This window comes from Anarrhichthys ocellatus, unplaced genomic scaffold (genome assembly GCF_004355925.1).
Source record: "Anarrhichthys ocellatus isolate YVR2014 unplaced genomic scaffold, GSC_Weel_1.0 scaffold7, whole genome shotgun sequence".
Classification (NCBI taxonomy): Eukaryota; Metazoa; Chordata; class Actinopteri; order Perciformes; family Anarhichadidae; genus Anarrhichthys; species Anarrhichthys ocellatus.
This window is the reverse complement of record NW_022280037.1, coordinates 7,853,959-7,879,220: the sequence shown is the minus strand read 5'-3', so window position 1 is coordinate 7,879,220 and position 25,262 is coordinate 7,853,959. Positions and strand designations below refer to the sequence as shown.

The 25,262-nt window shown below is 44.1% G+C and overlaps 1 protein-coding gene across 1 annotated transcript; it reads left to right on the top strand.

The window, feature by feature from the left end:
• The first annotated feature begins 1,068 nt into the window (after window positions 1–1,068).
• fermt2 (FERM domain containing kindlin 2) lies at window positions 1,069–23,723 on the top strand. The gene is made up of 16 exons (XM_031847197.1): window positions 1,069–1,152; window positions 1,386–1,701; window positions 7,759–7,887; window positions 10,227–10,259; window positions 11,842–12,067; window positions 12,234–12,336; window positions 12,902–13,009; window positions 15,466–15,600; window positions 16,207–16,256; window positions 16,715–16,839; window positions 16,972–17,078; window positions 17,170–17,388; window positions 19,690–19,710; window positions 20,948–21,072; window positions 21,218–21,359; window positions 22,094–23,723. The coding sequence occupies exons 1-16, from the start codon at window positions 1,069–1,071 to the stop codon at window positions 22,265–22,267; spliced, it is 2,097 nt and encodes a 698-aa protein (XP_031703057.1). The 3' UTR covers window positions 22,268–23,723.
• Window positions 23,724–25,262: the final 1,539 nt, after the last annotated feature.

The window sequence follows — 25,262 nt, the reverse complement described above, 5'->3', positions numbered from 1 at the left end:
CACAACAAATTTGGTGGTTTAAGCCTCTCAGACGTGAGGATGTGCTGCTCTGTAAATTGAATACTTTCAGGTTTTGGATTGTTGATCAGACCGAATGTATAAACTAACAAACTTATCCAAGCTAACAGTTCTATTTTCTTTATTTATTTTTGTCAACAATTAATTGATAAGTCATAAGTTGCAGCCCTACAGTAAGTATTATTAAGAGATACATTATGGCAGAAAAGTCCTCGCGTTAAGAGTTGGCAATTATTACTTGAATCCTGAATCAGGGTATATGCATTCAAACTATTGCTGACACTGCAGTGTATATATATATATGTTGAAACGGTTCAGATCAACTGTTTTGATTAAAGGATGATGAAGCAAACGCACGTCTGTGCCGGGACACAGTGACTCTGAAAGGAGACGGAGGATAGGCTGGAGACTACGTGGGCGGAGGAAATGAGACACCGCTTTAGGAAGTGCCTTCCTGGACTAATGAAGTAATGACATCACTACATGTCCTCTGGGGGAGGACATCTGAAAGTATAACAGGCTAAAAACTTAAGGTGTATTCACTCCGTCTCAACGATCATAGACTACTGAGGCTTTTACACTTAACACTTAAAAAGTGAAGAAAAGCTTCTTTTTTTTTTTTTTTAAGCTCGTTGGCCTGCTATTCCCTTTTGTCCCACTTTCGCTATTTTGCAAATGTGGTGCATTAAAGTGATACACAGATAAGAAATGGATGCAAAGGAGCTCCCACTCTCTTCAGAGTGGGAGATGCTGCCTTTTCCACTCCTACCTCTCTCTGAAGTGATTGGCAGCTGAAACACAACTTCAGCGCCGCTCGTATAGAAACCAGAGCAAGGTGATCTTCAGCAACAGCTGCTTTGAGTTCCCGTAAATCCCTGCAGTTATTTTACCTTCCCCTTGAAGTCGGACACACACACCATGAGACCACAGGTTGGTACCCATTGTTCCTGAGCCCCTGCGGAGCGAAAGCCCGGGAGCTATGTGGGGTTTTGGGTGGCTTGTGTCTGCTTTAGAGGGATCACGGTGTGACTTTTGAACAAAGTGGGAGGTATGAACCCGATATCTCCCGCAGTGTCACACAAACAGCCGTACATTGAGTCGTCTCCTCCCTCTCACTTTGACTTCACCGCCCCAGTGCAAACCTTTTCTGTCCCCCCCCCCCCCCTACTGCCCCTTCACCCCGAATGTGACCCTCTGCCCTGGAGGGACATATTTTGAGCTCAGGTCAGTACAGTCTGATGATAGTGTTACAGGCTGAGCGCTCTAGTTATACTTTCCATTTGCCAACAACATCGTCACCTTGCTGTCAATGGATAAAAATGGCGACTAAAATAGCGCTTTAGCAAAGAGAACGCGACTAACTTCAGTCTTTTGCTGTGTTTTTGTCTTGCATCTCTGCAGTCATTGTTACCAAAAACTCATCCACTTTTCTTCCCCCCCCCTCCATAGATGTGAAGAAGGATTGGTCCGACCATGCTTTGTGGTGGGAGAAGAAGAAGACGTGGCTGTTGAAAACCCATTGGACGTTGGACAAGTACGGCATCCAGGCCGACGCCAGGCTGCTGTTCACGCCGCAGCACAAGCTGCTGCGCCTCCAGCTGCCCAACATGAAGCACATGAAGGTCAAAGTCAACTTCTCGGACCGTGTCTTCAAGGCCGTGTCCGACATCTGCAAGACTTTCAGTAAGTGGAGCGACTGACTCATTTACAGGACAGCTGGCCCGGGAAATGTTCATAATGTTCGCCAAGATGTGGGGAAACCTGTGAGATGAGGTGTGACTGATTGGCAAAGAGTTCTAGGAACGAGTGTGTAGAGTCTACACGGCCCTGCTGAAGGTGCCCGCCCTGCTGAACCGAAAACATCTCCCAGTAAGACTATTTTTGAAAAGGCTCTGGAAATGCTCCACATCAAACATAGCTAATCATGTCCTTCCTCACATTGTTTTTATCCCTGGCAATTTGTTGTGTTTATTAAACACACTCTGAGCTCTGCATGCTGGAGTCGCGTCTCCTGACTGGTCGTCCACTGTTGGCTCTGCAGTCATGTCCTTTGGAACCTGGGCTCCATCGGCCTCACAGTAATGTTTAGTAAACAGAGATTATCAATCTGTCTCAGGCGTATAACACAGATACACACCAAAGCATACATCGCTCAGTGTTTTGCTTACCTACTGTCTCTTCCACTAATATCATGTCCAAATTGAACTATCCCCAAGGGTCTGTATCTGCCATCGCTGGCACCACGTGTTCTATCAGAGACATGTCGGAGGTCACACACTGACCTTTTCCTCAGCTCAGACCTCGCTGTCTGCCTCTTAAGGCCTTTACAACACGTCAATGCGAACTACTCGCCTGTAAATATTATATATTTCGGGCTTTTATTGTGAAAGGTAAGAATGGAAGGAGTGGATCTGACACACACAGTCTTCGTCAAGGCTCAGAGGAGTAATAAAGTTTGGTTCAGACTATTGGAGCCGCTGTATTGTTGTTTTGTAAATACAGGCACAACTCAACTTGTTCTGTACAACGCGATTGGTCGATGCCTTTATTCGCGCTGCAAAAACTCAGAAGAATGAGCCTTGTTCCGGAAAAAAATAAGTTTTCCCTGCAAAATATTCCCGTTCTGTGTGAAAGTATTCATGGCAAAAAAAAGCAACTTTTCAGATATTGATGTGTGAAATAATCGCACTAAAAAATAAATGCTTCTGCTCTGTTAAAGCCTTTAGTCACCAGTCTCCAGCAGGATTCACAGGTTCGGAGAACCCTCACCAATATAACCAGGAAGGGCCATAACACACCTGTTGTGTCTCCGTCACTGGCAGGATCAACAGGCAGGATCAGGGGCCCCAGTGGCAGCGCTTCTGCTTCTATTAGCCTCTACAGGTAGCACTAGACCTTGTTTTTCATCTGGCAGGAATGGAGCTTTACATTTCAATGGTGTCAGACGCAGTTCTATTAAAACGAAAAGGCCAAATAACACATTTCATTTAGTGTAAATATACAGAGGGACTGTTTTTTGAAAGCGGAGGCGGGGGAGAAACAGGCCTGTAGCCTTTCAGGCCTAGTTAGGAATGCGTCTGCTGCTTCTGTAATAAATCTATTTCAGCTTCGTAGAAATTCATGACAAATTGCTTTTGGCTGACATGGCGTGTGCCAGGATGTCACAAGACGTCAGTGGCTGTTGTTTAACTGTGCATTACTGCGTGCAAAACGCGGAAACTTGTGCTAACGGGACAGTCGGACCGTTCTTGACTAACCGTGGGTATAACCGCTGACTTACAGCTGCTCTGGACTGGAAGCATTTCATTTTTTTGTTATCCGGGCAACTTTGAGTTTGACAATTTCCTGTGCATGTTTTCTGCTGACTCTGAACTGCACAGTATAGCGATTCGGATGGGACAGGAAGGGACGAGGCCTGTCCAACTGGCCTTCGCTCCAGACAGCAGAGAGAGAGGGGCAGAGATACTGAAAGACAGAAACAGGGGGAGAGTTTTTTTTCTGTTTGTTTTCAGCTGTGTGCGACTTTGGCCCCAGTTCCTTTTCCCATACTCATTTATTGGATTTTTTTTTTTTTTTTTAGCTGTAGTGTGTCCAGTCAAATGGTCACACAGGAGCTATTTCCTGTTCCAAAACAAGTTCAGTCCTCAGTATAGTGTTTGGCTGTCCCAGATTTCCAGTCTCTTTAGCACAACTCAAACTCTGGCACAGAGTGTGCCATAGAGTGGAAAAGCATAGAAAATCAGCGTAAGACTCCAATTTAAAAGTATAAAACCAATTATCACTGCTGTACTTCTCCCATGTCCATGGCAGCTGTGTCCTGACTCAGATGCAGTCCATCTGGGCTGGCTGGGAACCAAGAGGACTCAGCAAAAGTTGAAATCGCTCAGTTTCACTCCTGTTTTGACCCCTGATTATATTTGGCTGCTCTCACTTCCTGTGCAGCACTGCTCATTTGATAGTGAAGCTAAGGAATTAGGGATTTTCCACTTTTAAGTTGCAAAGCAAAATTGTTGAACTCTGTCAACAATTCTGGGAATTCTCTGAACCCAAAGTTGAATGCTTTTTGAAATCTGAAGAATCTCTCAGCTCTGGTGTTTGTTGTGATATAGTGCCAGCTGAAACTGTAAATATGCTGTCGGGGTGCAACAAGTGATTATTCATTGAGTAAGCTATTGAGCATTTTTTTAATAGATGTCAGAAAATAGTGATGAATTCCCAAGCTGACATCTTTAAATGGCTTGTTTTGTATGACAAACAGTTGAAAACCCAAGAATATACAGTTTATAATTGTGTAAAACAGAGAAAAGCAGCACATCTTCACATTTGAGAAGCTGGAACCAACAAATATTTGTCATTTTTGCCAGATAAATAACTTAAATGATGAATAGATTATCAAAAATGAACTGTTAATTAATAAATGAATTGTCAAAGTATTTTAGCTCTAAAATTTTGTATGAAATGCAAAAAGTCAAGTCTGTAGTGGAGGAAAACAATGAATGGCACTGAACTCACTCCTCTGGCTTTTGTAAAGGCAAATTTCTTTCCCAGTGAAGAGTCAAGACATGAGCTTGTCCCGTCTAGACAACCTGGGACCCTTCCAACACATTAAGTACACTAATGCACCTCGTCCCTCTGACAGGACTCTGTTCTACTGTTCACAGATGACTAACACATGACCCTGGACCTGAGGTGGGACAAGAATGAGGCTGTTTGCCTCACCAAAGCACCACTTCAGGGTAACAAGAGTCAGGCTGCGCCACTTAAGCTCTGTGGTGTTGTTTTTTTTTTTTTTTAGTAAGCACTTGTTTGCTACCATGTGTGGCAAAACCGAGGCACAATAGCATTCTCTGGAATATGCACGGGGCAGCAGCAATGTTGTAACTTTTTCTTATTCGTCAGCACTGAAACTTTACAATGAGTCAAATAAATGTCTAGAGAAATTGATGACCGGGCAAGAAAGGAAAGCGATTGTGTGCGTGTGCATGTGAATATAGTGGGACCTAAAGAACACCAGGGGGATGAGTTTGAAGAAAGACGTTGACCACTGTATTGCAGAGAAGTGTTTTATTCTTTGTCCTCCAGAAGGCTTTTTAGATTTGCGTGGGACTGTTGCTTCATCGTTTCCGTCCAGCAGATTTATGGCACATCAACCTGCGGTCTGCTGGACAGGCCCGAATGAGCTGGCCTCTGTTGTCATAACACGGGAGGAGTGCAGCTTCTCCTTAGCTCCAACCCCTAAATTAAAGTGCATTATTATCCTTTTTGAGTGGCCTTCTAGCAAATTCTGTCTGATAGATGCAGAGAACCTCTGACGCTAAGCAGCTGAGGTCTATTAATGTCTTGTGTTTTTTTCTTATACAGCAGAAAACGATCCATTTGTGTGCCTCATGTGATGCCATAGAAATTCTCTCTAAATGCCAAAAACATTACTTCACTGTACTTGTCCTCAGCTAAATTAATATCTACACCACGTACATTCTGATAATTACCCTTTTCCCACTGGACTGTGGCTGTATGTGTGTTAACCCCTCTTCCATGGAACAAACACTTTGTATTACTCTTGAGTATCGATCAGTCAGCCTCGCATCCCAATGAGTGCCCCCTCACAACATTATTTGTATCCATGTAGGGTCTCAAACTGTTGTACGGTAAACTTTGGTGCTGTAAAATGAGCCCGTGTGACGGTGTTTGTGATTCCTCTGCGGTTGGCCTTACTCACTGCAGTGAATCATGTGTTCCAAGGAGTAGATCTCACAAGCCCAGCTGGCTCTCAGTCAACCCCTCCTGCTCTGGCTCCCGCCCTGGTTACCGCCACATGTCTGCAGGTCTCGTTGTCTAACTCTAAGGTGTCATTTCTGCTAATGGAAATCAACCAAGCTTTTGTAAGCACTCTAACCATCACTCACCCTCCCTCCCTCCCTCCCTCCCTCCTCCTCCTGACACCGGCCACAAGTATGCGGTGAGCGAAGTAGCAGTCTTTCCCTCCAGATCCTGATTCTTAAATTATCACTATAAACATACAATTCAACACTCAACGGAGTATGTCAGCAGAAATTGACATAAAATCTCTATTGTATCGACTACACCTCTACTCTCGTCATGGGAATGATATCCGTACGTTTTTTGTTTTTTTTCACCCCGCTTCTCTTATTTCCAGGCAATCCAGTAGAGACATCTAATAAATTACTTTTCCAGGAAAGTATTTACCACATTGAGTAAAGTCTTTACCTTTGGAGCCAGACTTTTGATCTATAGAGGGTTATAATAATAGATGAATGTTATATCAGATGTTTTATTGTGTATCACGTTGGTCTTGCTTGCTAGATATTTGGGGTTGGTGACAATGAGGTCATAAGAATGAACATTAAAAAGTGACTTCGTAGTAAAAATGTCACATGCCTCACCAAGGGACGCCGTCCTACCCACGTACACACGGTTGGATACGATGTGTGTGTGTGTGTGTGTGTGTGTGTGTGTGTGTTGGCCTCCTCGCGCAGGGCTAAAGCTCGGCAGCACGCCTGCAACTCACATGGCTGTATAAGGGCACAGGGACTGCGCTTCATCGCTGCAGCAGAGCGAGAACTAAAGAGGAGGGAGACAGAGAAAGAAAGAGAGAGGTTGAGCTCCCATCTGGTAGTTCTTAAAACTCCTGGAATGCTTTTGCTTTAGTTACACAAACCAAACAAGCTTTCTCACCAAGCAAAGCCGTTCTCTCTCTCTCTCTCTCCCCTCCTGCTGCTCGTGCTTTCCTCAACACCATCAGCAACCTCTTTAATCGGTCGGTCACCTTTCCAATCCTTCGTCTTTAAAAAAAAAAAAAAAAGAAGAAATTTGAGAGGTTTACGTCAGCGGATAAAACAAAGTGGAAATAATAAAATATGGCTCTGAAATATCAGCTTGCTTACTTGATTTATATGGAATCTTGGGGAAAACAATATCCAGCTGAGGATCCAGAAGCGCTTGCTTCCAGACTAGCACCATCTATTCTAGTCCTGACACACTCTGGCGGTCCCACTACTACATCAGAACCGTCCCAAGCCCGTTTTAAAGCCTCATTGCTGCTGATGAGCGATGGCTCCCTGGCCTCCACGCCCGAGGGAGGGCTGGAGGGAAAAGAGGGCAGAGAAGCTGCTCTGTTTTAGTCCTTATATTCCGTTTGATGTGTTACTGTTACATTGGGATCTTACACACAGGTCACACACTGTTTGGACAGCACAGCTTTCCCAAAATATCATCCTTGAAGATACTGAGATACCAGAAACTTCCTATTACTCACCAGCAGCAACTGCAAAGTGGTTTTATGTGTGTGAGGGGAAAAATCGGAGGACGGAGGGTAAGGCGGAGATGGAGGTTGTGTCGGGCCTGTCTCAGTTGGGGATTACAGTTAAAGCAAGATTTGTTGGGGCCCTGAGAAAAGGGATTTGCAATTTTCCACCACTCGTGTGCACAGCTGTCTACAATTCATACACATCTCCTCAGTCCCTTTGCTTTCTCTTACTTCTCCCCTGTTTTTTACCCCAAAGAATCTCTCTTTATTCACCTACATCACAGGTTCTACACACAGTCTGTGTGCTCTGCAAGAGGTCATGTGATTTATTTGACGCCTGTGGTTGAAACGACACAAATTACTGTATGTTTTTAAGTGGCACATCGTCGTGTTTATTGGCTCGGCTTTCTTGTTAGGCGAGATTATGTTCATTTGACATCAAAATTAACTTTTTTGCTCACCTTCCCTTCCAGATATCCGCCACCCAGAGGAGCTCTCTCTACTGCGTAAGCCCCGTGATCCCAAGAAGAAGAAGAAAAAGCTGGAGGAGGCAGAGGAGGACGATCTGGAGCTGGAGGGTCCGCTGTTAACCCCTGGATCAGGTGAGCTGACGGATAGTAACTCCTACATGGAGTGTTTGTTCTAAAATATTACAGCTGAAAGGGTTTAGTAGGAAGGAATGATGATGAATAGAAAGGGGCAAGTGTAGGTTTTGCACTTCACATGTATAATTGATGAGTTAAAAAAGATTTGGCTGAAGCCTGTAAGAAGTTTTCAGGTTCACGGTCTTCTTTGAAGTAATTATGGAGCGTTGGGTTTTATTTTTGTATTTCATTGTTAAAAGTAATGATCTCATTTCCCTCAAGCAGCAGGTTGAATAACAGGTTCCCCTGGCCGCTATGGAGCGTCGTGCTCCGTTTTTGTTTTGTGTTTCGATCGCACTTGTGGTTCCAAACCCACTAAGATAACTCCAGAGTGCTGCACCCTGCTTCCAGTGACCAAATATGAATGTGTGAGGTTTAGGCCTGCATGACATCTACAGCCCTGTGCTCTCAATTCCTTGGCAGGGAGGACGAAGAATGGTTGAGATTCCACGCATAGTTGGTCACGCTGCCATTTCAAACCCAAACCAGGCTACACTGCTACACTGGCCCTCCTCCCTCCTTTTGCGCCAGTGAGAGTTACAACCATGTGAGAGGAGCAGAACAAAACGGGCTGTGCTGCTGTCACAGAGTTAGCATTAATCCAAACAGCTAATGCTATGAAACAGGGCTGAATGGGACTCTTTGTGTGGGTTGAGTCTCTTCTGTCCAGGCCTCTGGTCTGTCCGCTGGCTCCTTAGACTCAGCTCAGAAACGCAGAGATGCACTTTCATGTGAGTCCAAAGAGGGCTGACAATCATTGTGAACTTGTTGAACCATCACAAAGCTCACGGTCAAGAAAAACGAATTCCGTTGACATGCTGATTTGCTTCACTGTGACGCTAGCAGCAGATTATGTATCTATTTTCCCTTTTACTGAAATAAAGTAAGGGATTTTTTTAATGAACAGCAGATGCTGATCACACCTAAAGTTGCGTCATTACATTTCAAGTTCGAGATACATTTTGTTGTAGTGGGAGACTGTGGTCACGCTATGAAGCGGTGCAGAGAAACAGAGTTTTCAACAGGAATGTGCAGAATCTGTTTACCGTCAGTCACACTTCCTGCGTCCTCCCTATCAGATCACATGCTACAGTCAGAGAGTATAGTTCATGGCCAAGTTGTAGGGCGTTATTCTGTCCCTGGTGGGGAGGGGCTGGCCTCTTAGCTCAGGTCTCCTGATAGGAATCACAAGGCTCTGCAGAGAGGCAGCGATGCAATCACAGCCTCCCCCTGTGCAGCTAACTGCGTCTGCACACTCCACACCCCCGTGGAGATGAAGAGAGGAAGGCTCCCTGTAGCTAAACCGTGGTCTAACTTTACTGAGTCAAATTCCTTTTTTTCAGAATGACTCCGGTCTTATTCGTTGATTATTTTAATAATCGTAAAAGTAATTTTTCAAGCAAGAAATAGCCAAAATCCATAGAATCCCCACTTTTTAATTGATAATAAAAAATTTAAAATCTTTTGAATAACTTGTTTGGAATTGACAATGCTTGTAAAACACATTTATGTTAAGAAGTAGATTCCTCCCAGTGGCTCAGAGTACATGTACTGTGAGGTCCAGACTAGATGACATGGATGGGTGGTGACCAGTAGGGTAATATAAGGAGAATATGACCAATTATTTCTACTTTAAGACTGACAACCCTTTTTCCAAAACCTCAACCTCTCTCCTTAAATGTACTCATGAGGAAACCCCTTGTCCTCCGTCTGTCTGCGCACACATGTCAAGTGCCTGACAGAATTGGTCATTTTGGTTAAAATAAAACACGTTACTAATCCTCAACTGTTGTCGTGACTCAGAACAGAGCCATGGTGTGGCCCATGATGCCAGTACCACAACTTGAGGTGGTTGCTATATCAAATGATCTTCCCTGTCAGCGTGCACAGCATAGCTCAGACAACCCAGTACTTTTTTATATTTGTGCTGCAGTTTATACATGCAACGCCTTGCTTGGGTTTTCAATCTGTCATTCTGTGTTGGATGGCTATGAATGGGGTGGACGGGAACGACGGAACCTCACTAGTCATTCCAGGGTGATCTCCCTCTGCAAACGGGGTAAAACTGAGTCATCCACTCTGAGGCGAACAGTTGGCAGTGCCCATGGAAATGCACACAGATCTCCCCGTTCTTGTATTTCTCTACGTTTTGTCCTTTCTCATCCGTTTCCTCCTGTTCTCGTAGAGTTTTCAGTGTCTTAAATCTGTCCACTTGATGTCGTTTGTTCGCCTTTCCGCTTCTTCCCTCCGACTACCTCCTGTCTTTTCTTCTCTTACTCTTTCTCTTTTCATCCTAGCCTCTGAGGTAATATACATCGGACCTGTCAAAGGTAAGCTTTCCTCTTCCTCTGTCCTTTTACTCTTCAGCACTGCTTCCTCGCCTTCCCCTTCCTCCCCCCACCCTCTACCCACCACAGCTGGAGTGTTGAGGTCACATGAGACCTGTAACCAGTCGGGACCAACAGCCGAGTCACCTGACTGCTCCTCCAGAGGAAGTCAGCTGATTTGGGTTGTCACATGATTAAAGCTTTGCCTCTCATTAGAAATGAGCTCAAAGCGCACTTTTTTTCTTCCAGCTTCCCCAGGCCTGCTCACTGTGCCTGCTGACTGTTGATCACTTCTTTACCTTGAAAATGGGGATTACTGAGATGGTCATGAGTCATTTATTATTAGTTTTGAGGTCTCAGTGATGAGGTTTATTGGTCCATATTCTTACATACAGCCAATAGTCCACACAGAAATGTTTATAAAAATCAAATCCACTAGAGACACTTTCATTTATTGACAACCCTCTCATGGTTTACTTCTGGTCTCAACAGCCCATGGTGGTCCAGCTCCATCCATCTAAGCCCTCTCTGAATCCCCAGTGTGGGCGCATTATGGAGTCAAGTCATGTTAACATTCTTTGTGCCTTTGCGCCTGCATTGGAGTCAGTAAACAGGATGGAGGAGGCCTAGTTGTGTTTTTAATGGGCTGCCAGCTTTCACCTTATACATGCTCTCGCTGGATTTTTGGTTATTCCTCAAGAGACCCTTTGGGAGATGGAAGTACTCTCCGTGACCTGATGCACTTGGCATTTGGGAAAGACCTTGAAAACAAACAACAAGCTCCCCCAAAAGGGATGCGTGGCCATAGCCAGCACCCTGTTCTCATGACCTCAGCTCACAAACACAAGCCGAGCCGACTTCCTGGTTTCAGAAGGGATTTAGCGGTTTAGCCAGTGTTGCTTCTTGACCTAGACCCCACAGAGGGAGAGGGGGAATGGGGGGGGTACGGTTCCAAAAATACCACCGTAAGGCCAGCCAACAGGAAATGCACACAGCTTCCCTTTGGTGGTTTGCTGATGTTTGCAGCCAAAATGAAGACAAATTTAAACACAAAAGGAGATTAAACGTACAATCTCAAATGTTTTTCATCCGCTCGTATCTTTGCGTTCCCCCTCTCCTCTCTGTGGCGACTCGTGTAGTAGTTTGCTGTGTGCAGTGCATTCCTGCAGGTTTCTTGTGGGTGACCCTGATCATGCTCTGCGTCATCTGCATGCTGATCCACATCAATCCCGCCATCAGCAGGACGACATGGTTGAAGCCGCTCATCTGCAAAGTGTTGGCTGGTAGTCACATGGTGTTGTTGACCGCTAGCTGGCCTGGCTAGGGTGTGTGTGTGTGTGTGTGTGTGTGTGTGTGTGTGTGTGTGTGTGTGCTTTTTGAAAAGTGTTCACTCCCTTTTCCCCTGATGCTGATTTTGTTGATGAACAGTAATTGTGAATATGCACTCCATTGCTTTAAAATGGTAATATTCATTAGATTCTTTTTTTGAATAAAAAAAGTATGTATGTTGAATTGTTCCTTTTAATGAATATTTTTTTTGGACATCAGTGATCTATTAGGGACTAACTGATGACTGCGTTTTCAGGGAGCATCTACTCCAGTCCAGGCTTGTACAGTAAGACTATGACCCCCACCTATGACTCCAGAGACGGCAGCCCACTGTCGCCCACCACCGCCTGGTTTGGGGACAGCCCCCTCTCTGAGGGCAATCCAAGCATCCTCGCTGTCAGCCAGCCAATCTCCTCTCCAGACATCTTGGTCAAACTCTACAAGCCCCAGTCTCTGCTGGATAAAGCCAAAATCAACCAGGGGTGAGATGAATTTGCTTAGTGGTTAGATGGTTTGGGGAAACTGCTCAGAGCTGGAAATGCTGTGGTGGATTGCAATACATATTTAGGGCTGTGCAGCTGATCAGAATAGTTGCAAGAGGCTGCAGAGAGTTTGTTTCAGACGACATTGTATTCACTGTCTGTACAGGTGGTTGGACTCATCCAGGTCTCTGATGGAGCAGGATGTAAAGGAGAACGAGGTGCTGCTGCTGAGGTTTAAATACCACAGTTTCTTTGACCTCAACCCTAAGGTACGTCCCATAGACGATGCAGTACAATGTGAGTGAGCACAACCAGCATAGATACTTAAACTGGCAAGTTAGTCTGTGTGATTTTAGCCTTAAAAGTATATGATTTATAACATACTGACAACCTAAAGGGGAACTCGACTGATTTTACACATCAAAGTCTGTGTACAGGTCTTGGGGAGTACAGCTGCACATTTGGAAAAGTTGTACAAAGCTTTTTATGGCTCCAGAGGGAGCTGCACGGAATCTGAGAAAGGAATCTGGCGATGTGGAGTTGGAAAGAAGCTCACCAGCCCTCCGTAGCCCACTCCTCATCTCTGCTTGCGGCTATGGGCTGAGGCTATATTCGCCGCTAATAGCGTAACGCACACAAATCTTTAGTCTGCCAATGCTAAATCACTGCAGTGCTCCTCTAAGTAGAGTATTTGAAAGTCGGTGGACATACAACTTCTAACCTAGTGCTTCACACAAATCTAGTTGTGTCCTGTGTGTGTGTGTGTGTGTGAGTCTGTTTTTACTCACTGTTTGTTTGCATGCACGTTAACCTCTGTGTCAAACCTCTCCACAGTATGATGCCATCCGAGTGAACCAGCTCTATGAACAGTCCAAGTGGGCCATCCTGCTGGAGGAAATTGAGTGCACGGAGGAGGAAATGATGATGTTTGCTGCCCTGCAGGTAAAGTGTGTGTGTGTGTCTGTGTCTGTGTGTGTGTTTGTGCCTGCTCTAAATGTTCCTGTTTCAGCATTCAATTGTCACGGTCTGAAGACCTGCAGTTCTCTTTTCACGGGGAGATGGGCACATTGCCTTCTCAACCGAAAGCCAATGAATTCGGTGGGCTACCAGCCCAAAGCAGAGACATATGGCTGCCGGCTCTGCTGCGCACATGCTTAAACTTGGCTGTTTCACATTGATACAGAATGAGTTAATTGGGGCATTATCACACTTTATTCCCACTGAGCTCCTCAATATGTCTCAATGTTAATCAATTCCCTTTTGTTTTGACTCATAGTTAATAGAGAAAAGGGTCATTAGCCTTTTGAACAAAAAATAATGAATGTATCAATAATTTATTACAATTAACTTGAAAGACATTAATGCATTTGCCTCACTTAGTTAATTAGAGTGAAGTGTCATGCCGTTTAATTGAAATTCTCAAATTTTCATAAATGTTCTTGACTATATACAATAACCTGTAGAAATCAGCATCATATTCTTCCAACATTAAATTCTCTCCCTAATACCAAAGGATCAAGCATTTGTATACTGGGTCAAGGCTGTTGGCTTAATGTGACCGAGTCATTTCTACAAACCTGCAGCCACTCATACAGAGCTGATCGGGCCCGGATTTTGGAGTCTCTGGCAGCGTCAGACACACAAGTTTCTCTTTTAAACCCAGTTTAATGGAGGTTCAAGAGGAGAAATGGGGCGCAATTGAAGCGATATACAGATGTGAGCCCCCTTTTAGCCCCCTGTAGTCTAGGGGTGGTGCCCCTACTATTTCTGAGCCTCGTAAACTGTGGGTGCCAAGACCTGAGGACGCCACTCTGTCCTCACCCCCGGGGTAATTATAGAGCATCTAGGGCCACAGGACCCAGTGCCTCGGCCCCCAGCACTACACTATCTTACAGATCGACTCGCATTCCTCTCACACTCTGAGGTGTTAGGTGTGTTTCATCAGACCAGTTATAACTACACTTAACTGGTTTCTTGTTACTCTTCCTGAGAGAGAAATGCTAATCCGAGTCGGGTGTTTAGACTGGCGGCTACCTGTCTGTTGGCACATTAGCCAGCGACTATGTTTCAGCTGGCTAGCATGAGCTCAGGGCTTTTTGCTAATGTTTCACCGGTGAGAGTGGATACACAGAGTCTAAATAAAGAGCAGTGATTAACCACATCCAGTATGTTGCTGGCTTGTGTTAGCATGCTATCACCTAGACGTTTTACTTTGGCGGGACTTTGAAATGAGGTAATCGGGAGTCGAGAACAGCAACTGACCTCATAGTCACAGACTTGGGTGACAGGTTGTGCTTAAACACGTACATTCTGCCACAAACCGGAAACAAGCCCCCGTCGGCTTTTTTATTTTTTGTGTCATGCCGAGCCCTTTGTCCCACATTCTGAAACCTTAGCACGCTACAGCCTCGCATATCTCCCTCAAACTCTCCCATTGTGTCTCTCACTCTCTCGACAGCTGTTCATTCATATATTGGTGGGGGGGTTGGTGATGGGTTGACATTATGAATACCATTTGTCAACAAGTTGTATTTAGTGTCTGTGACTCGCACTAAGAGGTAAACACGGCTGGGTTTTCAGTTCATCCTGATGAATTGGTGGTTCCAGTGTTATCCTCGCATATGTTCCCAGTAAAATACATTTCCTAGCCTGTTGCATTTCAGAGACATGTTGAGAACACATTGCTGAAAACCGTACCCCTTATTTCTCTCAGGGAATTATCACCACCGACCTCTTAATCTTCCTCATCCAGAAACTAGTCTCCTCCTCTTCATCTCCTTCAAAGATGAGGGTCCTTGATTCATCGCTGATAAACTCAATGGTGCATACTGGTGGCACTCGCTGACAGATGCCAACACATCTTAAAGTATTTATGTGGCTATTATCACAGACCAAATAACTTTTACACGATGAAGTTGGAGGGTTTGTGCACCGGTAGCACACACAGCAGGGAACTTTATAGAAATCGGCAAAAGTGTTGACGAAGGTGTTTGAGTTGGAGATGGACTTTTCGAGCAATTGCCAGCTGTTCCCTTCTCCATTACTTTAAGTCAATCTCTTAAAACCTTGTCCACAGCACCACAGACCGAGCTAGCCTCTGTTCTCCAAAGCCACCGTACTGAACGTGTTTATCAAGAAGGAGGATGTTAAGAACATTATTCTGAAATTTCTCTGAATGTAACTAGTTCATATGCATAGCTGAGAAGTCTAAAAACACGAGGGCAATTCATTTGAGGACTTTCAGATCTTAAAGGATTGAAGTTTGACCAAAAACTAGAAAATCTGACCAAAAAACGAGAACATTTCAGATATTAAAGGTCTGAAATAAAAACAAAACCTGGTTAAACACGGCAAATAATGTGCTAAAATAACTGAGGTTATCTCCTTCTTGTCCTCAGTACCACATCAACAAGCTGTCAATCATGTCTTCAGACCACCACATGAATAACAGTGAGAAGGAGGTGGATGAGGTGGATGCAGCCCTGTCAGACCTGGAAATCACTTTGGAGGGAGGGAAGACGTCCAACACACTGGTATGACAACACTGCTTCATCTCCTCAACGCTCACTGCAGGAAATACCTTCTGGTTGTGCATCACATGTACTGGGTTCCAAAGTCGTTATGTGAATTTATTATTTCCCCAATTGCAGCAGCTTGACAGCGTGTTTGGTCCTTACTGTCTCCACTGTATTCTGAACACGTGTCCTTTCATCAGCTGTATTAAACAGGAAGTTAAACCCGCATAGACACAGTACACTGACCCACGGGAGTGGAAATCCCAATGATTTTCAATGGAAGTGCTACATTTCACACAGGTCTTTATGAGGCCTTCGTCTGACAAGAACCTGGGGGTGTGAGATGTTTGACACTTACACAAACTCAACAAAGGCTGCATGTTGCATGGATATGTTGTAAATATACGTGTCCTTTTATTAAAGCCGCCACTCTGCAAGAACTTGTTAAGTTTATACAGCGTATCAGAGGAAACTGTGCTTTGAGATATTACATAAGAAGTGTTGTCTTTAGCAAAACTACTGAGCATTAAAACTGTACAGATATGAGCCTGAGGTCATTGTTTTTGGTTATTGTAGTGCTTTATATTGTTTTATACTAACAATGTGTTTTCCCCTTCCCCCTAGGGTGACATCACATCTATTCCCGAGCTAGCGGACTATGTCAAAGTCTTTAAGTAAGTCCACATCCAGAGCGACCAGCCAACGGGGATTGAATGCGTACATTTGTCCAAAAGATGTTTAGTCTCTCAGAGAATCTGGAAATTAACATTTTCTGGCTAAATGAGAGAGCTGTTGCCTGCTTTGCATGATGTAATAAGATGCATTGTTTGCCAAATGACATTTACAGGCTGAGCTTTCAGTTTAGCTTTTTCAAAATGATTACACTTGGACCAAGCATATTTTTACTCATATTATTTTTTTGGCTTTAAGCCTTTGCTGACTAGCAGATTGCCCCTGGGGTGATTGTCTCATTAAATGTATAAACCGGAGGGGGGGGTGATGATATCAAGAGGCGTTTCCTCTTCTAATGGTTTTCCATGAATGTTCACATCCAATGCTGACTTTGCACTTGGGAAGCTCTTTTTCTCCCCTCTCTTTTGTACTCACTTAAGATCTTCTCTATATGTTCCAGACCCAAGAAGCTGACACTGAAGGGCTATAAGCAGTACTGGTGCACATTCAAGGATATCACAATTTCCTGTTACAAGAGTAAAGAGGAGGCACATGGGACACCTGCTCACCAAATGAATCTAAGAGGTGCAAATACACACACAAAAATAAATGTCAATTCATGCCCTTGCAAGAATGCAATGCTTGTTTTCTCTGTCTAAAGAATGCGTGTGAACTTTGACCTCTTCTTCCGCCCCTCATATTGGCTTCCATGTGTAGGTTGTGAGGTAACTCCAGATGTTAACATCTCGGGTCAGAAATTCAACATCAAGTTGCTAATCCCAGTGGCTGATGGCATGAATGAGATCTGGCTTCGGTGTGACATGGTAAGACTGAAGTCAGTGCGCCATTCGTGATTATTTCTGGTCCTTTTTTAGCAGGTTGTTTTGATCACCAGCGTTTAACGTTCCTCTCCAGGAGAAACAGTACGCCCACTGGATGGCTGCATGTCGCCTGGCCTCCAAAGGGAAGACCATGGCCGACAGCTCTTACAACCTGGAGGTCCAGAACATTCTGTCCTTCCTCAAGATGCAACACATGAACCCCGACCCTCAGATCATTGAGCCAATCACCAACGATATCAACCCAGAATGCCTGGTGTCCCCGCGCTATCTGAAGAAGTACAAAAACAAGCAGGTAAGCCACGCAGGCCGTGTTTCAGATGCACAGCCCTCTGAATGCGCTGTAGGGCGGTACACGGGGAAGGTAAAGGGTGTGGTCTCAAAAGAGACAGACATGCGGAAGGCGACTATTTGCTATGTTGCGTCTTTTGTGTGAGGATGTTTACTTGTTTGACGAGTCGGTTGTTGGGTTAGATGTAGCAGCTTCTGATGCTTCCCAGATGGGCGCCTCCTGGCATCGGGCTTGTCTTGCATTGGAATGTAGCCTCCCTCTCCTCCCCCTCCTTTACTCTCCTCCTCCCCTCCCCCCCCCCCCCCCCCCCCCAGGGCTGTCCGAGGGGAAACCAGGACAGCAGACGTCCAAACCACTCAAATGTGCTTACAGTAGAGTTGCTCATGTCGGACTGTAGCAGATAATCTCTCTGCTCTCGGCCTTTGTGCTCGTAGACAAAAGTGTAGAGGACTCAGCCGTGGTCACTTCTGAACGATGGTAGCATGCAAGCAACAAACATCGTTATAACCAGGTGTGGAATTTAAGCACTACGAATCAATTAACTTTCTTGTCAACGTTAAGGAAAATTCTACTGTGTGTGTGTGCGCGCGCGCGTGGGCGCGCGCGTCCGTGCGCGTGCGTGTGCGCGCGCGCGCGCGCACATTGGAACAGCTGAGTACACGGCTGCCATAGCTGTGTGAGTTGGGGATGGGTGAGGGATGCAGGGCGGGGCGGGGTGGTTGCCCCTCCACAGCTCACTCAGTCTGGTTTTGTTTAAGTTGTCGTTGAAAAGTGGAATGTTGCTGGGGGTTGGTACCGTAAGCGATGACTCAGAAATATACTGGATGTCTAGAGAGAGAGGTAGACAGAAAGATGGGCGACAGCGTGTCTTGAGTATAATAACAATACAAACCAGACTTGTTCATCGTACCTTTGATATACTGAACTCGTCCTTGACCCATTCATATGGGACCGCTGTCACAGGTTAATCAACTCTACAACCTTAGTTCCACATACAGTGCTGCTAAAAATAGGAGTTAAACCCAAAATAACAGAAGTGCCAAATATAGTTTCAGTTCTCTCTTTCTCTGAATGTCTCATTTTCTCACTGTTTTAGTCGTTAGGAAATCCCTTAAATGTAGTTGGGGGTAAATGACATGAAAGTACTTCACCATCTTTAGTAGTAAAGCGGGTTCAACAAACCCGAGGAGTGACCGAGTCATCAGATGATGCACGTTGAACCATTCAGACTGACCAACCTGTGGATTTAACTGAAAGTTAAAACACGATACTGAGATTTCCCAACATATTCTACACTAAAAAAACCTCCTGTACCATGTTGTTTTTTGTTGTTTTTTTAAGAAGAGAAAATGCTCCGTGGCATAATACATTGCCAGGAATAGAGGCTAGCTTGAACAGGGGGTATTGGCTCAGCAGGGTGTGTGTCCATCTGGGGCCGTGGTTCTTTGTGGTCCGGCTCCAGTCTCTCTCATAATCCCAGCCCGCGTAGGGGGGGTATCCCCCAGGCATACAACATGAAAGAGTAGTGGCCTATGTACAGTATGTGTATGTACCCGTGTCACACACACACACGCATGTAGTGGGCGTGGGGCATCAGGAAATGAGCCGTGCCTGGGAATGCTGCGCGGGAAAGCTGTCTGGGGGGGGGGAAAGCCCATTAGCTCTCAGTCAGCTGTGACCCCTCCCCATCGGCCTAAACCTGGACTTCGTGTTGCAAGAACAGTCCGAGGAGACTTCTGTGCTGCAGCTCCCAGCTTTAGATTTCCTGGACCGGTGTGGTCTCTGGCCAAAATCGATACATTTACACAAGAGAAAACAAGCGTTAAGGACACTACAATAAACTCTGGAGTATGGAGACATGGCACTCCGACGGCTTGGTGCTTCCAAAATGTGCCGCTTGATGCATGCCGCCATCCTGTGGATGAAAGGGGAAGTAAGGAGAAGGTTATTTGAATGGCCCATTATAAAGTATGTGCAGCTCCAGTGCCTTCTTACCTAATGTGAACCCACACAAATGTTGTGTAATCTTCCTCTTCTCTCCTAAAATCAATGACTGCCGCTGTGCTCTCCTCCCTGTTGTTGCTGAATACTGCATGATCTCCAGACTCCACAGGCCCTCTCCCATCTTTTTTTAATCTTTTATTACAATTGTGGCCTCCTACTTTATTGTTTTTGATCTTTCGTCCCTCGACATTGATCTTACTTGCTTGTTCTCTTTATCCAACCTTTCTTTCTTTTTTCTCTTCTTGTATGCATCTCCTTCCTTCCTCTGTGCCCACCCCTCCCCACACCTCCCATCTTCAGCCAGGCTCTATCAGGGACTTGGTAAGTTGAGTTGTGTGTCCACTGGGTGCCTCGTAAGCCTTGGAGACATGGATGTGCATGTGTGTATAAACTCTGAACACCTTTTTTGTGTCCGGTTTGCCTCACCTAACCAAACGTAGTGCAGCTGAGTAACGTGTGATAGTCCCAGTAGAATAGATGGAATCCTTCTTGTTGGTTTACTTCTTTGTTTGTTACTTGTCACTCTCATGTTTTCAGTGTGCCACAGGACGAGCAGATGAAACAAAATGCTATTGACACAACATTGAGACACCCGTATTTTTTACTTTTCTTTACATTGCCAGTAGGGACAAAGAGAAATGGTAGGAAAAGCGGCGCATTCAGTAAAATAAATGGACCATGCTGGTGTTTTACATGTTTTAGCCCATTTAACAGCAGTTCCATTTACCATTTAATGTGGAACATTTCTCATTGAAATTCACAAGATTACACGCAATTAGATTAAGGGAAGATTCCATATGTTTGTGAGTTATGGGCTTTATTATACCGCCTGTGAAATATGAAAAGTAGGACAGAAACTTGCTGAAGTGATCCATCACAAAATAAAGATATTTTATTGTAATGCAGTTGAATCTAAGAATGTTTCTTTTGAACACCAACGAAATGATCAACATCAATTCATTCCTGACACTTGTGTTTGCATTTTTTATTTTCTTTTCCCAAAGAAGCTCAAGTATCCAATACCAGTCAGTAGCTGACTGTAACATGTGGGAGGTTGGCAAAAAGTTCACAGTGATGGATTACTTCTTGCTGACTCTGCATGTGGTGCCCTGCTCTTCCGGTGGAATTCATTGATCTAATGTTAAGCTGCAGCCCGGCAGAAGAAGGATGTAGGGACAGTCTGAGAATACACGCATGCATGCACACTCACACACTCGCACATTAACCTTAGTCTGGCTCCTCAGTGGGCTCATAGGTTAATATTTGTTTGTCTCTAGCAGTGTGAAGTAGAACTTCCTGTGACAGCCCTCTGCTTATTGGCTGACACCGTGTGTGCTGATGGCTTTATGGAATTAGCCACAGCTTGTGTGTGTGTGTGTGTGTGTGTGTGTGTGTGTGTGTGTGTGTGTGTGTATTTGGGTGCATCAGAATGTTGAAGTTTGGTGATGGGATGCACTTGTTTACGCTGGGGAGTGCGTTTGTGTTTGTGTAGACTCAAATAGTGGGAGCATACTGAAATGTCACGTGTGTGTGATGTTTGCGATTGTGTTTTTGTCAGATTTCAGCCCGGATCCTGGAAGCCCACCAGAATGTGGCCCAGATGAGTCTCATCGAGGCCAAGATGCGCTTCATCCAGGCGTGGCAGTCTCTGCCCGAGTTTGGAATGACTCATTTCCTCGCCAAGTAAGCTGATGCGTCTATACGCTTATACCCCCCCCCCCTTCAGTTGTATGTGGCGACTCATATTTTCATTTGATCTGCACAGTTTAATTTCACAGTGGACTCTCTGCTTCTTCTTCTTCTTCTTCTTCTTCTTCTTCTTCTGCAGGTTTCAGGGTGGAAAGCGGGAAGAACTAATGGGCATCACTTATAACCGCCTGATCCGGATGGATGCGAGCACCGGAGATGCTATCAAGACCTGGCGCTTCAGCAACATGAAGCAGTGGAATGTCAACTGGGAGATCAAGATGGTAGGGAACCCATTGAATATGAATATTTTAATTTCATTGGTTTTTCTTCAATATTACAAATGTGTTTGCTGCCTATTGTCCCTCAAAGTGTTCCAAGGTAATGTTGTTTCTAGAGTTGAAACAATAAGTGGATTTAAGGGGAAGTCTATTGATTTTGCACATCGTTTCCCTACAGGTCTCGGGGATTAATACTGTTATTTGTGGGAAAAACCTGATAAAATTTCCCTTATGTGATGTCATTCGAGTCGGTGTCAGTTGGGGTTGAAGATTTTACGTTTGAAAAGGAAAACTATCTGAAATTATCAGACTACTGTAGCCTGCTACTAATCTCTGCTTGAGGCTAGCATACTAGAATCGCCAACCGTACTGTTGACCAAGCTGCATTGTGGGTAATGTGGGGGCTAGTTTTGACAAGGAAGAAGAAGACCATACCTCAGGTTCTACTGCATCGATTTTGATACTCGGTCCATCGGGAGCACGAAAATGTTATAGGATTGCGATCCTAAATCTGACAACTCTAAGTATTATCAGAACAATTGTTTTTTGGTAAAAACAAACAAGATTTGTACTGATTCCAGCTTCTCAGATGTAAATATGTGCTCGTCTTCTTAGATGGTAAATTGAATATCTTTTGGTTTTGTACTGTTTGGGAAACAAACATGTTAATGTAACACAAATCCGTCTCGCCCGTTTGCATTGACGCATGACCGACGTGCTCTGCTCCGTGTGCTCAGGTGACGGTGGAATTTGCGGACGAGCCCAGTCTGTCTTTCATCTGCGCCGAGGTGGACTGTAAGGTGGTCCACGAGTTCATCGGCGGCTACATCTTCCTGTCCACGCGTGCCAAGGACCAGAACGAGTCTCTAGACGAGGAGATGTTCTACAAGCTGACCAGCGGCTGGGTCTGAGCGGCCCCCCCAAACCACCAGGGGCCACTGATTGTAGGTCAGGCGCCAGGAGGGGAGCGCACCGTGAATGGGGTTTATTTTATCCTACTATCTTTTTTTCCCCAGTCTGTTTAATTGTTTGGAGCTGTGCCGAAGAGTCCAGAGCAGCGCTACAATTACAATAGCTGACACCATTTTCATTGTTATAGGTTTTTTTTTTTTTTCATTAAAGCTGAAAAGGTCTTTTGTTACAAAAAATATTCTGGTGAATGCAGTAAAGATGACCTTATGGACCTAAACCCCTGTGGTTGAGCAGAAGCCTAACACAAACCTCTGTCCTCCTACGTCGTCCTCTCCTCCTGGACTGATCACAATCAACTAACGTCCATGACAACCAATCAAACACCAGATTTAATCCCAAAGAATCTTTTCTTCTCTTTCTCTTACTGCTTTTTTTTTTTTTTCTCTCTGGACTAAAGGAGCTGTCACTAAAGCATCATAAGCGCCACTGATACTTCCAGTTATATTGAATTATTTATCCTAAAAGACGGACTTCGTCAAAGAGTCCGATCCAAATGCTATCTGTGATCAGCAGAGGCGCCTGATCGCAGCACTACGTGTCCATCCTCTATCCACTCTATGAAGGCTTCGGTCTCTTTGAAGTCGCATGTAAGCACTTCTACAGTATACAGTCCTGTTAATGAATAAGCTGATGTTGAATTTCCTTTTGCTTTCGATGTCCGTTGTCTTTGTTTCAGAGCTCGTCCGGAGCGATTGTCTCCTCTGTGTCGAGTCTCTCCAGTGTATTCTCACTGTATTAGCCGACAGGTGTGACATTGAGAGTTTTGTTTTGTATTTAATAGGCTGCGTATAGTGAGCATGTCTGAAAACAACAACACACTACAGTTCAGGGCACCGGGATGAGTGTCCTGTGGGTTTGAAAATCTTTTCCAACTGATTTAAAAGAAATAAATGAATAAAAAAGTCATCTTAATAAGTCATTAGCTCTAGTGTTCAGTGTTTCTAAAGTTTCTTGAAAACCTTTCTGGATGGTGTGTTGAACGAAGGTAGATGACTAATGTTCATGTGTATTTCAAATGTCTCTCATCCTTGTTTTTAGAACTATTTGAAGACTTAACGTGAAGCTTTATGACTTTCCAAGATGTCCGTTGTTTCCCGACTTTGAGGAAAGGCGTTATTTCATCTTCTGACCTGGCCATTCAAAAATAATGTGCCAAAATGCATTAACATTTCGCAAAACACATTTGTTTATGGCTGCTGTTCTGACCACAGCTATAAGTTAATGAACATTCTGTCTCTCACACCATATAGTATTATTATAATAATTTGCATCATTACACACCAGCAAAAGGTCACGGAGTTTGAAGAATGAATATGCAACGTTTTTTTTGTCCTTCTGTCCTCAGTGATCAGTAAATGAAGTATTATTTTTTGTATCTAATGTAAAAACACAAACGTTTTATAGAATTGTACAGTTTTTTTCTGCTTTTTTTTTTGGGGGGGGGGGGGGTTTGGAAGTTTTTCCTTTCAGAAAAGAGGGGAGAAGCGTTCCATCAACATGTGTATTATTCAGAATTGTGCCTGCTTCTCTTGTGTCCTTACTGAGTTTTCAGATGAAGATAAATATTATTATATATGAAGATAACACTAGTCTCAAACTCCAGGTTTGATTAAGATATTTGTCGAGTACATATTATAATTGTTTTTTAAAGATACAAATACCTATGCCTTTTCGATGTGCTCTTTGTTCTTGCATTTCCACTTTATTTTATTGATTTTCTGCTTTTCTCTTCTGTCCATTTGTGGCCCTGAGTTGTGCTTTTAGCTCATTCTTTAGACTGACCGAAATACTTGTTTTTGCTGCAAATTTGATTTGCTCAGCGCCTTTTTAATATACTTCACTTATTTGTCTGGTGTTGTCACAACTGAAGTGTGCCATTTAATAATGTCCATATGAAGGAGACCCACGTTGTTTAGACCCTGGAGTTTGAGACAAATCAGCATAAGTGAACAGAAAACCAAGCCCAGTCTGTTTTTATTTTCTCTGATGTTGTTTGCCTCCAGTGTCAAGAGCAGCAGTGCATGTCCTGCTGCTCTGTTTTCTGACTGTAAAAAAATGCATTTATTTTAAAAAATAAAGTAATTTTTATTTAAAAACTGCGCCGTCGCTCATTTGCCCAAATGCAGTATTTCTTAAGGGATACGGGTGGTGCGACTCTATATCCTAGTTATTGTGAACAATGAAAATACCAAAAATCGACAATGCGTTAGTGCTAGTGTTGTGACATCCCAGCCATGTCTGTGGCATTTATTCCAAAGCCTTTTCATTCCCACTAAAGACGTCAATCTACAGAAGTGGGTCACAAATAGAAAAACATTTTAAAGGCTCAATTTCCTCAAACAACTGAGCTCTGGGATTTTCAGCAAATGTTACTCAAGCTGAAGAACGTGCATTTGTAATGAAGGAACGTGTAGTCCAGAACAAGGCTGTGGCTCGTCTTACGCACTTTGTGGACATCAATGGAGATAAATGGAACAAATGAATAAGCTAGATCAGGCTTTGGTTACACGGGTTATAGTTGTTTGATTATTCTTATTGTTGGATATGGTCTTTTCATGACAGTTATTGCCAGCCCTATTGTAAGGATCTGTCATCCAGCTCATGTTGTATTTATGAGAAGGAAGTTCAATGTGACTCACTGTTTTAGTTATGAAGGCCTCTTCTTTAGTACGGTGAGCATGATTAACTCATGGAAAAAACAACTTTTGCTCATGGAACCCCATATTTTATCCACCCACAGAAAACAATGCTGTAAATCACTGCACTGAATCTCATAAAAAAAAAAATCTGAAAGTAGGCCGTTGTCTTACAGATGAAGGGTTTATGATTATACAGCAGTGCATTGAGTCGGCATAAAGCAAAGTAAGATCAAGAGGGTTAGAGATGAATAACATACAAAAATGGTTTGCTCAGACAAACTATACCTAAAGGAAA